The sequence below is a fragment of the Esox lucius genome, chromosome 9, assembly GCF_011004845.1.
Source record: "Esox lucius isolate fEsoLuc1 chromosome 9, fEsoLuc1.pri, whole genome shotgun sequence".
Lineage (NCBI taxonomy): Eukaryota > Metazoa > Chordata > Actinopteri > Esociformes > Esocidae > Esox > Esox lucius.
Genome location: NC_047577.1, coordinates 13,300,047 through 13,316,680, shown reverse-complemented (window position 1 = coordinate 13,316,680; position 16,634 = coordinate 13,300,047). Strand labels below are relative to the sequence as shown.

The 16,634-nt window shown below is 39.2% G+C and overlaps 1 protein-coding gene across 4 annotated transcripts in view; it reads left to right on the top strand.

The window, feature by feature from the left end:
- The window catches only part of cnnm2b (cyclin and CBS domain divalent metal cation transport mediator 2b), a 58,564-nt gene that overhangs the window by 17,138 nt on the left and 24,792 nt on the right, over positions 1–16,634 (top strand). The window contains exon 2 of one of the 4 annotated variants that reach the window (XM_034294294.1): positions 5,261–6,311. The exons of the other annotated variants lie outside the window; for them this stretch is intronic. Coding sequence (XP_034150185.1) covers positions 5,261–5,382 — 122 coding nt within the window. The 3' untranslated portion in view covers positions 5,383–6,311. Of the gene's footprint in view, positions 1–5,260; positions 6,312–16,634 lie in introns of those variants that run through there. 4 annotated transcript variants of the gene reach the window in all.

The window sequence follows — 16,634 nt, the reverse complement described above, 5'->3', positions numbered from 1 at the left end:
CTTCAGTTATGTTAAGGTTAGGGCTGTGTTGGTGGCCAATCATGGTATCAATTACCTGTTGGCCAACACAAACCATTCTTGTTAAGCTGTATCATTCGCATCTTTATTTCTTTTTGTTGTTTATACAGTGTTTTACCGGCAGATTAACATGAACTACCAACATAAACACAATTAAACAACTGTATTTTCTCAGGTTGCACTGTGCTCAAGTCATATCTTTGTATAGTACAGTGCTTTTTCTAGCTTCTGTTCTGGACTTGGGGACTGAGAATAGACCTCTGGTGGAATGTCTTCTTGGGAATGTTTGGGTGTCTGTGCTGTGTGTCAACTGATTAGACAGGAAGTTTGGTACTTTAAACACGTCAATACCTCTCAGAAAGATCACTTGTAATGCAGTCAATCTCCTTTCAGCCAGGAGATATTGATGCTGTGGCAGAACCCAGAACTAAACTTTCTGGTGTACACAATAAACATGACACTAATTAGATGGAACAGCCACACAAAATAATACATCATAAGTGAGTACTGTGTGTAAAGGTGTCAGCAGACTAGATTTGAGTTACACCTAGACAAATGTGGCAATGTGAAGTGAAAGTCTATGCCTCTTACAAAATACGATGGCTATTACATTCTTTTACCTTCTTGAGGGGCCATAGCAACATCATAGCCATTAACAATTTCTGAAAGCATTTCAGAATAAATCTAAATTACATCTAGAAATGTGTAATTCATTTGTATATTTTTGTGGGGGAACATTCTTATTTGCACAATTTACTAAGGTATTCAATGCAGTATTTCTCAATAAACAAATGTTTTCATGAAATCTACACTCAAAAACTAAAAGATAGTTAGATGATTCGTTTGGAAATCATCACAGGGAAACTATGGGAAAACCCCTATAAGTTTTTTGAAGAACCCTTTTAACAATGATATTTAATCAAACCCTTTTTAATGGTTCTTCGAAGAACACTTTGCATAACCTTTTGGGGTTGATTTCTGAGGGCTAGGTTATTAAAATGGTTCTTTGAGAAGCATTTAAAAGGATCCTCCAATAACCTTTTCTTTTTAGAGTGTACTGTAGTCCCTCGCTGGACAGCAAACACTTCCTATCAGGAGAATTACAGTTTAACAATCACCATTAGGGCATAAATGTTGGCAACTGGAGGCAACTGTCCAAAAAAAAAACCAAAAACGTAACCTTTACACCAAAGGATTTTGTGTGTATTCATAGTCAGTTCTTTTGTGTTTTGTTACTGTTTGCTTGAGTTAACTGAGGCAGAGTCATGCCTCTATATAGTAGTGTGTATTTCCCAGCTTCTTTTCTGGACTGGAGGCTTGGAAGAGACCCCTCGTGGCGTTTCCTGTGTGGTATGTGCCGTGAGTCTGAGCCCTGTGTTAACTGATCGAACAGACCGCCTCGCCCTTTGAACACGTCAATAGCTCTGACAAAGGCCAATCGCGATGCCGTCAATCTTTCCTCTACTTTGAGCCGCGAGAGGCTGATAGGCGCGTTGCGGGAGTACTATGCCCCCCACGCTAAGCCTCAGGCTGGTTGCTTGACCTGAGCTGGCTGTCGTCATCCTAGTCATTCACATCGAGACAGACATCCCGTTGGAAACTTCTGAACTTCTTTGTTCGTCTTTCTTTCTGTCTGACCGAAACCATTAGTGACTGGCGGTTGTACAGTGGAGGAGCTCGGTGGGTCAATCAGCGGGAGTGGTGCGTTAATGAGCCAGTCACTGCGTGCCGCCTGGGACAAACCCAAGCAGCGTATACAGGACGCGGCAGGTCACACTAGTGTTGTTCTCTGTGCCTGCGCTCGCCCTTTACGTCTCACCCGGACACGTTGCTGGATTTGCAAAGGTGTATGTCAGCGTTCGCCTGAACTCCGTAACCTCCCAAGAGTGTAACTTGGCCCAGCGCCAGTCAAGATCATTCCTTTCATTCCTTAAGTGATGTAATGTGTTTTCGGTTTCTATTTCTGCTTCCTCCCGCTCGTGTGATTTTTCTGTCTCGTGTTTAGCTGTAGAGAAGGCTACTGTGCACATATGGGGCTTGTTTCGGTGGGTTGAGAAAGAGGCTTCTAATCTCACTACTGGAGCCTACATGAGCCCTGGCACGTATTCAACTAGTCCCCCTGCTTTCCTGCAATATAGGCCAATCTACGCTTAATTCAGATTCAGCTGCCTCCACGGCTGCCCCTTCTCCTTTCTTTTTGTCCCAAAGTGAAGCTAACCCACAGTAATGGATATTTACATATTTTAACACTGTGATATTTTTTGGGGAGTGGTGTAGCGGGTGCTGGTTGATTTCTGATAATTTCACAAAGGTGGCTTTTATTTCTGAACAGCAAATTAATCTGTGGTTGAGCGTTTCTTCACCTTGGCAACACTGCCTGTGCTTTATAATCCCGAAATAAGAAGTTGGATTAAATGGCGTCATGTTGGCAGTGGAACAGGAATGGGTCCTGTTGAGGGATACCCCTTTGAACACAGTGTGACTTTTCATTCAGGCCTTTACTTTATCCAGACTGATTACATGCTTCACCTGAAAGTGGGTTGGTTTCCTCGCTTTTACTACCTCTGTTTCACTGAAATAGAGGCAACTTGCACACGTTTTGAAAAGGTTCAATGGAAGCGCATAACGAGTAGTACCTACCGACTGAGGGCGATGGTTTTGAGGTTATTCAGGGTATCAGAGCATAGTTCAAATGCTATTTGAAATTATCATTGCACTTTGATAATGCCAGGCGGGTGGGTTATAAGTTATTGCTAATTAATATATTGGTTTCATTGCACCAATCAAGCTCAGTCAAACCAAGGGCCAAAGCATAACTGTAACAGTTAAAATGGACATCTTTTATTCATATATATATATATATATATATATATATATATATATATATATATATATATATATATATATATATATACACAGTATATCACAAAAGTGAGTACACCCCTCACATTTTTGCAAATATTTGATTATATTTTTTCAGTGAGTGTACAGCTTGTATAACAGTGTACATTTGCTGTCCCCTCAAAATAACTCAACACACAGCCACTAATGTCTAAACCGCTGGCAACAAATGTGAGTACACCCCTAAGTAAAAATGTGAGGGGTGTACTCACTTTTGTGAGATACTGTATATTATGGCTAGGCATGTTATGCCGGGTTGCATATACACCCTTGTTTACATGGTTACTGTTTAACCATTTCTGGTTGGTATTGCATTAATAAAGTGGAAACAGATATCAACAAAAATATTCATAGCTTTCACATTGTTCTTTAATGTTGATAACCTATCAATGTAACATAATCTGATGAAGTACTTTCTTCAATATAGCAATGTCGGTATAATTTCATGCAATATTCTTTCAAGTAAATGCAGATAATCTAGGAGTGGATGTCCAGTCAAAGGGTTAAAGGGGAAGTAACATGTGAAAAAGCATATAGCAATAGCGCTGTCTTTGTATCAGTGTTTCTACGACTTTATCCTGAATTCAGATTCATATACGCTATAAAGATACAGCCCTATTACTGCATTCACTCAACCGTGACTTAAAGTTGGGGCAACCGATTAACTCACTAGTGGTAAATATGCCTTACTCCATGAAGTAGCAAATTAAGTGCTGGAAAAATGTGACGCCAATTCCTTTATTTGGGAGTGTGACTCCGTTACCACAAAGCCAAGTCTTGTCAAATTTGGACAATACAATACAGTGCAGTAATATACATTACATTACAGTACTAATATGGTTTATACAGATCTGTGATCAGTTTGTTATACCCATCTGTGATCAGTTTTTTAAACACATCTGTCATAAGTTTCTTATACAAGTCGGTGATCATTTTCTTATAATGGCCTGTGATCAGTTTGTTAATCACATCAGTGATACATTTTCTCATAATTGTAGGTTTGTTATAAAGGTCTGTGATCAGCTAGTGACACACATCTGCGTTCAGGTTGTTTGAGCCGGTGATGTTAAAAGCCAGACTTTTAAAATGGGCTACATTCTTCAAATTCTGGTACAACAAGGAGTGGTCATGTTCAAAGCGATTAGCATTGCAGCAGTTGAAGAGTGTGGATCCAGCCTCCTGCTTCATTGTGTTCTAACCACAAAGTCTGTCTGATCTGTGATTACAGCTTTTCTTCACGTTGTGGCTGACTTCTACTACGGCGAATGTGCAAAAACAAACACGTACTTTTACTTGTATTCTTTGTGGTCACGGTTATTTATGGTCTTTCCTTGAAAAGTCGAAAGGTACTTTGAGTACTGTTACACTGTTGTTGTTTTGAAATATTTCAGTAGTTATTTAATGTTATTAATGATGCAACAAGGCATTACTGGTTGCGATACACCCGTATAAACAGTCGTTAATCAGTTGTTAACCTGAGAAATTTGGCATCGGTCAAAAATGCGTGGCACTCCAAATTTGGCCTACTTGGCAGGCCTGTATTAGAAGCTGTATTAGAAAATAAACATAATGCATTAGTACTTCCATACCATTTCAGGCTTTTGGGAGGAGTGAGGTGCTCTTGTTTGAGTTGAGAAGAATTGACAAAGGCATAACATGACAGCCCTCTTTTCCTAATATGCTTATCAAAGAAGAACAGAGAGATGCAAACAATATTGCCATACAGTTTTTCCCACAAACCAACTGTACTGAACCCGTGGCAGTCTGTCTTCAAACTGCCTTTTGATCTGTGGCCTTTCCTGAAATTGCGTCCGATCCTCAAAAGAGTAGTATTCTGATTCTGTTCTTTCTGATTCTTTTGATGCTGCTCTATCAATGGAATTATTCTTTTTGAATTCTGGGAGTTATAAATCCGATATTGTTCCAGTTGAGTGAGGGGGATATTAGAAGAGGTTTAGGAAATCTTCAGTAGCTTTTCTGTAGCACACTTTAAACTTTTAAGATGAGTATTATGAAGTCTTTTTTGGCATGATCGAGTTAGACTATAGCTCTAATTGAATTGAGCTGGCACAATGGCATTTCTGCTAAAGTTTTATACAACTCAAACGTTTAAAACTAGCACAGTGCCGTGGCGCTGCTAATGTCCGTATCCTTTTAAGGTATCAATTAATTCAACTCTGTCCATGTCATATTCAAAGAATTGTAAAAAGATTGCCTATAGACTTACAGAAAGTTACCTGGAGAGAAGTGGTCACCATTGCCTTGGGATGTATGGAGGTGTTGTCCACAGGTTTATTCTGGACTTGTTTATTACTAATTTCTATTACTTATTTCTCTCTAGGGACTCCCTCAGGCAGCTTGGGTGCCTGCAATGCTGAAGTCGCCAGTACTGTGGACACAGAATTAGCATTGTGCCTTTTAATTCTACTGTTTCAAAGATGTGCCAATATGATGCCCCGATGACAGTCATACAGTACATCATGGAACTTGTGATTTACGTCACTCTCTCTCGTTAAAGGAAGCTCATGAGAATAACAAAGTTAACTCACTCCAAATATGCACTGCAACTTTTCAATGTACAACCAACCTTTTGGCACTAAAGGTGCCCTCATCGGGTTCACCGCACAACCTTTCAACATCTTTCTTAAATGCCTTCCTCAGGGCGAAACCAACCTTCTGGCACTAAGTGCCTTGCCCAGGTGACAGTTGACCCTGAGGAAAATGCTAGGTCCCGAAAGGTTGGTTGTACATTAAGTCGTTTTAAACAGTTTGGATTTAGCATATTTACACATGATTTATTACAATTTACCTTCCTTCAGCTAGCACCTCTACAAGCACATTTGGTATGTGAGTCAGCTCTAGCTTTTCAGTTACCAACCTCATGACATTCATTCCAGTAATGTAGCTTATAAAGTCTGAGAGAATGTGGTTCCCAGAAGTGTCTTTAGCAGTGTTGAGTCTGATGGCGTGTTGGCTAAGCAAGGAAGCTTGATTCCCACACACTATGTAACTCACGTCCATGTACATACAGAATATGCAGCCCTTTCTTTGCTGCTATTTTTCATTTCATTTGTTTTACCAGTTAGGCCAATTGACAACCAATTCTCATTTCCAGTGAGGACCTGGCCCGAAAGCACATCAGGGACTAGACAAAACAAAGTTACACATATAGTACTAAAAAACGATATACAATACGGTAAATTCAAAAAAGGGTCAAATCAATGAATTACGGTAAAAGACCTCCCTCCTTGCAAGCAGCCACTTCCAGAAACGGTGGTCATATAGATTTTCTTCAACAGCTTCAGCAGCTTCAACAGGCTGTGTACAGGAGACTTACAGTGGTGTTTAAAGTCACATCCATCTTATGTCTCCCACCATCAAACCCGTGTGTTGTTGTGGGTATCCACCCACTCTGCACGGATATAATAACCTAATACTTCTGATAATAAACACAAAGCTCTGTTGACAGTCTGGTGCTTGTTTCACAGTGGAACTTTTGTGTACTTTGTATGTTATGGTTGAGTCTTCCTAGTTGTTTTTACAGGTCGCAGAAAGCTACATCTGAATGACACGAGCCAAATTAATATCCACCGCTCGACATTAGCTGGTGTGTTTTTTCAGTCTCCCTTCATGGTTGTGATTATTATGATGTTCAGACACTTAAGCACCACAGCAGTGTTTTGGAAATTCTGCGTGACAAATGAGGTCATTGGTTAAATAAGCTTTGCTGGCTGATCTAAACATAATGGAGTCATGTTTTGTAGCAATTTTTGAGGCCTTTGTGTTTTGTTGATTGCTTGATCAATCTAGTGGCAGTTAGATCTGTTTGTCCTTGCCTCTGTAGAGCCATTGGATTCAACACTTTCCCTGTTGGCCACAACATTGCGCATGTTGACATATTATCCCTGTTTTTATAAAGACTACAGGCTGTACAAAAAAAATTGCATACTAGCTATACTGAGTGTGTCCTAAGATATGAAAACACTACATGTTATGTCTAGAAACTGATATCTAGCTAATCTGTATATCATTTAAGGTCTTACTGATTTGAGAACATTTTTTAAAGTGAACTGAGCCTGTCCGGTACGTAACCTGTCAGAACCATCAGCATTCTAGACTAGCTAATGTGATATACATAAAAATATATATTTTAGTCAACTGTCTTGTTCAAGGACAGACTGGCTGATTGTTCACAGTGTGGCTTCATGGATTTGGTCTATTTTCTCTATTCAAAAAACCTTTTTTCCCCTGGCCTTGATTGGCATAGTCACCGTCATTTTGTCATTCCTAACAGGGTAGAAAGTCAACCTTTGAACCAATTACAACAGGGAAGGGATTTTTTTCATTGGATACCCTTCACACATTCTTCTCCTTTGCTATATATTTGCACCTTATACACAGTTGGTGATCGGAGCAGTAGTAGGGTTATTGTGTGTGTTAGAATGCCTGTGCTAGACACACAGATACTGTTAGCATACTTTTACTGACTTGTCCCAAACATTTGTTCACTGAAACCGGTGAATACTGGGATAAGTCCCCAATATATCTAGTTTTGTAATGGAAACCTTGTTTTCTGCGTGTGTGTACCACACACTGTCTGTACCACACACTGTCTGTACCACACACTGTATTTGGTCAACTACTTTAACTTTATTTTCTTGCTCATAAACCAATACCAGGTCCATCAGTACATGGTTCCTCTGCCCCTTCATATTCTGGCTGTGTTTGTTTCGTTCATTGCATTGTGACACAGTCAATGTTTTTCTGAGCCCATATGGTCTTTCATTGCAGGTTTGACATTCTGGATCCCTGATATTTTGGATTCAAATTCCACATCGAATGGCTTGATCTTGTCCCGAAAGAGCTTTGTTCGTGTCAGGGATTTTTGGTAGGAAATTTTTGTGTGCCCTTGATTAAGCTGTAGCCTGGGGTTGGTCTCCGGAGTAAAGATGTGGACATATGCTTTCTGAATGTATTTATGAAGGAATCCTCATTATGTTGTGGCATCTTTGATTTCACATCACTGTTATCAAAGATGGAAATTACTATTACAATTAATATAATGGTTATGCTGATTTTTATTACGTTTTATTATTATGAATAATATTTAATACTAATCTCACTTGATTTTGTGGATTCCAAGAATCACATTGATTTGCTGACTGTCATTGTCTTGTTTAATGCATGTTCTGCTTCTGGTATCTAGTGGTGTTAAGTGACTAAGTACAATACTTTTAAGTAATTTTCAATGACAGCCGGAAGTTCTGGTAACATTTTGAATGCGTAGCAGAACAGAAAATACTTATTCTGACTCTTACCAAAATAATTGATCCACTGATCTGGCGGTCTCAATGCAAATGCTTGGTTGTAGGTGTTGAATGTTGGTCTGTTCCCCTAGCCACCTCCCAAAAAAGTAAAGCAAATGCAGAACAAATTATATCAGGCCATTTGGTTCTCTTATAGGAGACAATTCTGGTGGTACATGCAGTTTTCATGTGTTTCACCACAAACTGTCATAAACTAATCTCATGTATCAGACAAAGCAGGCACTCAGCTATTATCTAATCAAAGCAACATTGACATTATCCGACCTCTGTTATACCTCGATTATTGGCTTAAAAATCCAAGCCTAACACAATATCTGTCAATTCATTTTTAGCTTGTCTGTCTGTGTGGCGAACATGCTTGATCACTCAGTTGCTAGTAATGATAACCATATATTGAGGGTTGAAAGAAATACCTTAAGATTTCCTCAAAACCCTCTCAAAACAAGTCTGACCTGGCAGAAGAATCTATACAGTAGAATGAATAAGTACATAATTTGTATCTATTCTTTGTTATTTTAATTAAATAGCAGAAGTAGTAGGCTATAGATAAATCCAAGACCAAAACATTCCATTGTTTAATAAAGTTAATTACACTAAAACAAATTTTTCTGTTTTTCAGACCCAAAGGGATTTAACATGGACTCAAAACATAAAATTCTTTCATTGCAAATAATTACAAAATTGAGATCAAAAGTAATCTAAAAACCAGGAAAAATATTATTTAGGAATATATTTAACAGAATTCTGTAGTGCTGATAAATAACATCAGAGCTGTTTATGCACAGAGTGCCCCCAGAATGATTGCCCCTTTTAAAATCCGGCTTTAAAAAAATTTAATTTTAATTTACAGTGGATATAAAAAGTCTACACACCCCTGTTAAAATGCCACGTTCTTGTGATGTAGAAGAATAAGACATACACTCACCTAAAGGATTATAAGGAACACCTGTTCAATTTCTCATTAATGCAATTATCTAATCAACCAATCACATGGCAGTTGCTTCAATGCATTTAGGGGTGTGGTCCTGGTCAAGACAATCTCCTGAACTCCAAACTGAATGTTAGAATGGGAAAGAAAGGTGATTTAAGCAATTTTGAGCATGGCATGGTTGTTGGTGCCAGACGGGCTGGTCTGAGTATTTCACAATCTGCTCAGTTACTGGGATTTCCACGCACAACCATTTCTAGGGTTTACAAAGAATGGTGTGAAAAGGGAAAAACATCCAGTATGCGGCGAAAATGCCTTGTTGATGCTAGAGGTCAGAGGAGAATGGGCCGACTGATTCAAGCTGATAGAAGAGCAACTTTGACTGAAATAACCACTCGTTACAACCGAGGTATGCAGCAAAGCATTTGTGAAGCCACAACACGCACATCCTTGAGGCGGATGGGCTACAACAGCAGAAGACCCCACCGGGTACCACTCATCTCCACTACAAATAGGAAAAATAGGCTACAATTTGCATGAGCTCACCAAAATTGGACAGTTGAAGACTGGAAGAATGTTGCCTGGTCTGATGAGTCTCGATTTCTGTTGAGACATTCAGATGGTAGAGTCAGAATTTGGCGTAAACAGAATGAGAACATGGATCCGTCATGCCTTGTTACCACTGTGCAGGCTGGTGGTGGTGGTGTAATGGTGTGGGAGATGTTTTCTTGGCACACTTTAGGCCCCTTAGTGCCAATTGGGCATCGTTTAAATGCCACGGCCAACCTGAGCATTGTTTCTGACCATGTCCATCCCTTTATGACCACCTTGTACCCATCCTCTGATGGCTACTTCCAGCAGGATAATGCACCATGTCACAAAGCTCAAATAATTTCAAATTGGTTTCTTGAACATGATAATGAGTTCACTGTACTGAAATTGCCCCCACAGTCACCAGATCTCAAATACAGTGGGGGGTCAAACACAGTATTAGTATGGTGTTCCTAATAATCCTTTAGGTGAGTGTATATAAATCATGCCAGACCTTTTTCCACCTTTAATGTGAACAATTCAATTGAAAAACAAACTAAAATCTTTGAGGGAAAAAATTTTAAAACTCACAATAACCGGGTTGCATAAGTGTGCACACCCTTTAACTAATACTTTGTTGAAGCGCCTTTTGATTTTATTACAGCACTCAGTCTTTTGGGGTAGGAGCCTATTAGCATGGCACATCTTGACGTGGCAATATTTGCCCACTCTTCTTTGCAAAAGCGCTCCAAGTCTGTCAGATTGTGAGGACATCTCCTACACAGCCCTCTTCAGATTACCCCACATATATTCAATTGTATTCAGGTCTGGACTCTGGCTGGGGCTGTTCCAAAACTTTAAACTTCTTCTGGTGAAGCCATGCTTTTGTGGATTTGGAGGTGTGCTTTGGGTCGTTGTCGTTCTGAAAGGTGAACTTCATCTTCATCTTTCTAATGGGTGCCTGAAGGTTTTGTGCCAAAATTGCCTGGTATTTGGAACTGTTCATAATTCCCTCCACCCTGACTAAGGCCCCAGTTCTAGCTGAAGAAAAACAGCCCCAAAACATGATGCTGCCACCACCATGCTGCACTTTGAGTATGGTTTTCTTTGGGTGATGTGCAGTGTTGTTTTTGCACCAAACATACCTTTTGGAATTATGGCCAAAAAGTTCAACCTTTGTTTCATTAGACCATAACATATTTTCCCACGTGCTTTTGGGAGACTTGAGTTTTTGCATATTTCAGCCAGGCTTGGATGTTTTTCTTTGTAAGAAAAGGCTTCCGTCTTGCCAACTTACCCCATAGCCCATTCATATGAAAAATACGATTGTTGTCACATGTAGCACACAGCCAGTACTTGCCAGCAATTTCTGCAGTTCCTTTTTTTTGCTGTTAGCCTCTTGGAAGTCTCCCTGACCAGTTATCTTCTCATCTTTTAATCAATTGTGAAGGGACGTCCAGTTCTTGGTAATGTCTCTGTTGTGCCATATTTTCTCCACTTGATGATGACTGTCTTCACTGTGTTCCATGGTATATCTAATGCTTTGGAAATTATTTTGTACCCTTCTCCTGACTGATATCTTTCAACAATGAGGTCCCTCTGATGCTTTGGAAGCTCTCTGCGGAATATGGCTTTTGGTCTGAGATGCAACTAAGAAAATGTCAGGAATATCCCACTAGAACAGCTGAACTTTATTTGTGATTAATCAGAGTCACTTTAAATAATGGCAGGTGTGTAATGACTTCTATTTAACATGAGTTTGAATATGATTGGTTAATTCTGAGCACAGCCAAATCCCCAGTTATAATAGGATGTGCACTCTTATGCAGCCTGGTTATTGTAAAACATTTTTCCCCCTCAAAGATATCAGTTTGTTTTTCTATTGAATTGTTCACATTATAGGTCACATTAAAAGTGGAAAAAGTTCTGACATTATTTATCTTTGTCTCATTCTTTTACATCACAAAAACCTAGCATTTTAACATGGGTGTGTAGACATTATTCTCATGAGGGCAAAATACACTTGGGTCCCCTTCCAGGTAGGTTTGTCACAGATTCTGTTTATTTAAACTTTTAATAATAATTCTCAATTGCTAGGATACTTTTCTTGAAACTGGTGTCCTGTTGATCTGGGTTATAACCTAATGAGCACCGCAATAATCTTTTTTTTGCAAAACAGTTATTTCTCATTACTTTAATTGCAATTGCTAAACATGTTTTGCAAAACAATAAACACAATTCATCACAACACAACAAAACCCTCCAAAGTCAGCGTTTAAGTTTTGGGCTGCATTCTAACTCTTTTGAAAAAGTAAATTCTGGTTGGACAAATACTGCTAAAGCAATCAAGAATAACTGTAATTATTGCCCTAGTGTTGGAGATTGGTATTTTAAGATATTGGCTAGTTTCAACAACCAGTCTAATTTACAAAGGTTAACAAACTTTTGTCTAATGTCGTTTGTTTTCTGACCTTCTGATAATAGATGATTATGCATATGTGACGCCATATATATTTACCCCAGTGAAACAGGAAGTAATGGATGACCACTTAAGAGTTTCTAATGTATCACAGGAACTTGTAACGAAATCAATGGGAAGGTACTTCAGGGGTCCCAAGAAACATGAATTACATCTTCCCTCTGTCATTTCTTGTATTTCTTGATTAAGAATCATTTTTGTCTTTGAATAAATTGGTATATCTACAGAAAACATGGTGCTGTACTTTCTTTTCAACAATAAGGATCTAGAGAATATATGCAGAGAAGAGGACATTAGAAGAATAAAAGTAGCTCTCTTGGCCAAAAACCTTGCCCACATTTTTTTTTTATGGACTTGCTGTATAAACATGATAGGGATTCAGAATAATCCATAGACAGAATCGTCCATCAATTACAACGTCTCAACCAGTGATGGGGAATGTTATTTTTAAAAGTAACTAAATACAGTTAGTAGTTACAGTTCCCATAAAGTAGTTAGTTATGATACTAAGTTACTTGCTGTGTGATGTAAGGCTTTAAGTTATTACCTTATTTTAAGATAAGTCCTTTTATTCTATATTCACGTGTTGGTCACTTATGCCCAGAAAGCAGACATTTATTGGGATATCCTATAATTACGTAGTCATGTATATACCATTGTCAGTCACCAGCATATAACATTATCAATCATTAATCATTATACAGCAAGAGTGACCAATCTTATTATCTCAAGTAATCATAATGAGAAACAATAATTTATTTTGTATTGGAAGTGCCTCCATTTTCAGGCCAGGTTTGTTCAACAGTCTATATTTACAGACTTCAATACTAAATAGATCAGTTGCAGTTAACTTGAAAACTGATAAACATACTTTCTCAACAAAAATAAATAAATAGGCAAATTGCAATTTGAAATCACTTGCAATAATGTGCATAATCTTTTCTGTTTCATGACTTTATTCAGAGGTGAGTAATTACTAAATTAGTTTTAAATTGATTCAGAATAATCACATTTAGAAACAGAACATGTATTTAATTTGCCATCAACTTTGGTTGAACAACAGAGGATGATTTGAGATTGAACTTTGGTTGTCCAACAGGCAAAAGATTCGAGCAAAACAAAACAGCAACCTCTGTGATTGGTAATATGCCAGGGTAATAATGACTTAGTCAAAATAGTAAACTTCTTCCAAGCCTGAATTGCGCAGCTCAGCCTTCGATTTTAAATGAATGGGAGCTGGGCACCTGCCTTTGGTTCAGTGCTGGTGCTCCCATCTTTGCATCCTTTTGTTGCCACTTGCTATTGGAGAAAATAGCTACTTTGGTTTCACTGAGGGAAATTGAGTAACGCGTTATTCATTTTAAAAATTAACCAGTAAGTGATTATTTAAATTAATTAACTAACGTGTTACATTATTTGTTACCGTTAAAAAGTAGTAGTAGTTAAAAAGTAGTAGTTTTGCCTCTACATTCATTTAAAAGGAGGATGTTCTGATAAAAAAATGCCAGAGTTAGTCAGACACAGCAGAGAACCTGTGTTTTGGATAGGAAACTTACAGGCCTAATATGGCTGTAAACTTTGAGTTTCAGGTCACTGTATTGTGTATTGTCAGGTCTTATACTGTTTAATGACAACAGCTCTCATGTGATAAAGGCCACAGGCTCAAAAAAATAATGAATGCAGCTACAATGTCTCTGGCGCTAACAAACACGGTCATGAGCGGCACTGGTAACAAAAAAAAACACTGAAAAGGAATCCTGGGAAATATGCAAATCAAGCTTAAAAACCATACAACAGGGCTATTCAATTTCTCTTCTGGATGGTCAACACATTCCTGGTTTGGAATTTTTTGCATGGTTCTTCAAAGACCATAAAACAGTTCCTCTATCGCATCACTCTCAAGAACCTTATTTGGTTCCAACTTGCACATTTATTCTTTCCTTTGGAGTCAGCAAGCATGCAGGGCTTCATGGGAATCACTAGCTTTAAAGAACGTGGTCAAAGTGCAAAGTCTTGCATGGTGACATATTTTGACGCAGCTATGTGACTTCTGGAGAGACGGGGTGTTTGAACTTCATGTTGCAATAATATGCTAATTTATTGTAGACCTGAGGTAAAGTTCTCCTATAACTTTTTATAATGCGGTTTGACCTTTTTTAATATGATTATGATTATAGCAATGTAATAAATATGTTATGGTGCACAGTCATAGTAATAGGCATACAGTAGTAAATTGTTAGGTATTCACCTTTGCTTGAGTCATTTTCCATCATGGTGTCTTTACTCAAGAAATGTCAAATGAGGTATGTTTCCCATGGAAAATATATATTCCAATATATACTTCCATCACACCAACTACTAACTGAATTTTCTCACAAGACTACTTGTGCTTCATTCTCATTTTTAGTTGAGCAGCGAGCGACAGTCAGATTTGGTCTGCCAGTTCTCTCTAGAGAGTAGAACAGGCCACCGTTTGCACTTCACTTCAGTTTGTGTGAAACGTACTCTCCCTCTCTACCACAGCCACTTGCCTTGCCTTGAGATTTTGCAACTTAGCCCTTCTCTCTCTCTCTCTCTCTCCCCTCCACCCACTCCCTCCATATTGTCCTCCTGCCCGTTCCTCCTCAGTGTTGTAAATTACAAACGACACAAACCGCGGCCTAATGCCCTGCCATGGATGCCTTCCAAGCTGCAACTTTTTGGAAGGAACCAAGGGCCCTGGTTCATTGATAACACCAGGCACACTCTCTTTCTTTCTCTTTCTCTCTCTCTCTCTCTCTCTCTCTCTCTCTCTCTTTTTCTCTCTCCCTCGCTCGATGGCATGCTCTCTGCCCCTCCCGTTCTTTCTCTTTTTCTTTCTTTCTCACTCTTGCTCTCTCTCTCTCTCTCTCTCTCTCTGTCTTTCCCTTTCTCTCCGTTTAGAGGAAAGGAGGAAAAACACCCTGAGCAGACAACGGGCACTGGGGAGGGCCAAAAGACATTGCTTTAGAAATCAGCTGAGAGCTCAGAGGGCCTTTCTCAAAATGAGACGGCCAACTATTTTAGCAGTGAAACAGCACTATCCACTGGTCCACAACATCTTTGTAAAGGACCAGCAGTGTCCAGTAGTATCACGGCACAATCGCGGATTGAAGGAATGCACAACATGCTGCAGCTTTCATTCTTGTCTCTATACTGCTTCAGTGTATTATTTTCTGCATTTTGGGTCTGTTTCCTGAACAGGAGGCGCCCAGTAAACACAGGTCATGCAAGATGGTCGTGCTCGGATCCAAGGTTATTATTTGCAACAAGCAGCTACATTCCCCACTCTGCTTAGCACCCACGGCCATGACTGGGAGCTTTTTTTTATTGGTGCTTAGCTCCTTCTGGATTTAAGGATTTCTGACACGGCTAATTGTTTTTATTGAGGTATTAATTATTATTACAGAATTATAAAGCTGTAAACAGGCAGAGCCAAGAAGGTGCATGTTTTCAAGGGTCTACCACTGCCTGTGTCAGCATTAGCTTATTGAGAGCCATGAAACTGACTTTGGTGTGCTTTAGCCCACAATTGCAATGGTTAAAAAGGTGTGCGTTTACGCTAGATCGGTCATAAGTGTTTTCTGCGAGTCACAGAAGCAACAACAAATATTTTTGCTTGAAGCAATTAGTAAGGTATTAGTGTTCCCCAAGGTGGAAAATAGTTGTATGGTCATTATGAAGAGTAAGGATCTTGTAATGGAAGTTTCTGTGGAAGGAATCCATTGTTGTGAGTCGAGGAATGTTGTTCGGAAGAATGGATGCAAGAGAGAGAGCTTCTGTTATCCCCTTACTGTCACGGATAAGTGCAAAGACTCTCTGTACACCTATAATTATACAAAACACTCTCTGTGAGGGATTCTCTAGTCTTCATAGAGACATCTTATGGAGTATAGGTTTGTGAGGTGACAGCGTAAGCTTCATCAACATTGGCCAAGAGCAATCTCTGCTTGAGGGGTCTGCTTCCACCAGAGTCTGGGAAGAGAAGAGAGGATTGGTGCTTCTCAGTGGTAATAGTGTTAGGGAGTTGCTGTCGGTGAGCTCACTGGATCAGACGATGGTAATAAATGAGGCATAATTCTGTTGAGTAATACTCACCTCAGTTTAAAATGTTAAAAAAAACACTACTGTCTATTTAATCTGAAAAGTCAAAATTGCTACTCTGCTGCTCACTAATTCAAAACGTTGTAAACCAGCAGATTCGAATCATTTTCTGTTGAATTTCATGATGCCCATGTTGCGGTCGTGGCCATGCTTCATTGCAGCTATTCCCATCAAGCTCAGGCAGAGTCAATCAGGACATGTCCTCCTAAGCGCATCTTGCCAAGTCGTTCTGCTTCTTATAACGCTGCTCGCTCAAGCAGGAAGTTTCTGCTGGAACCTATTCATTTGGAGCAGAACGCAATCTCTGGACAAATACCACAACTGAGCT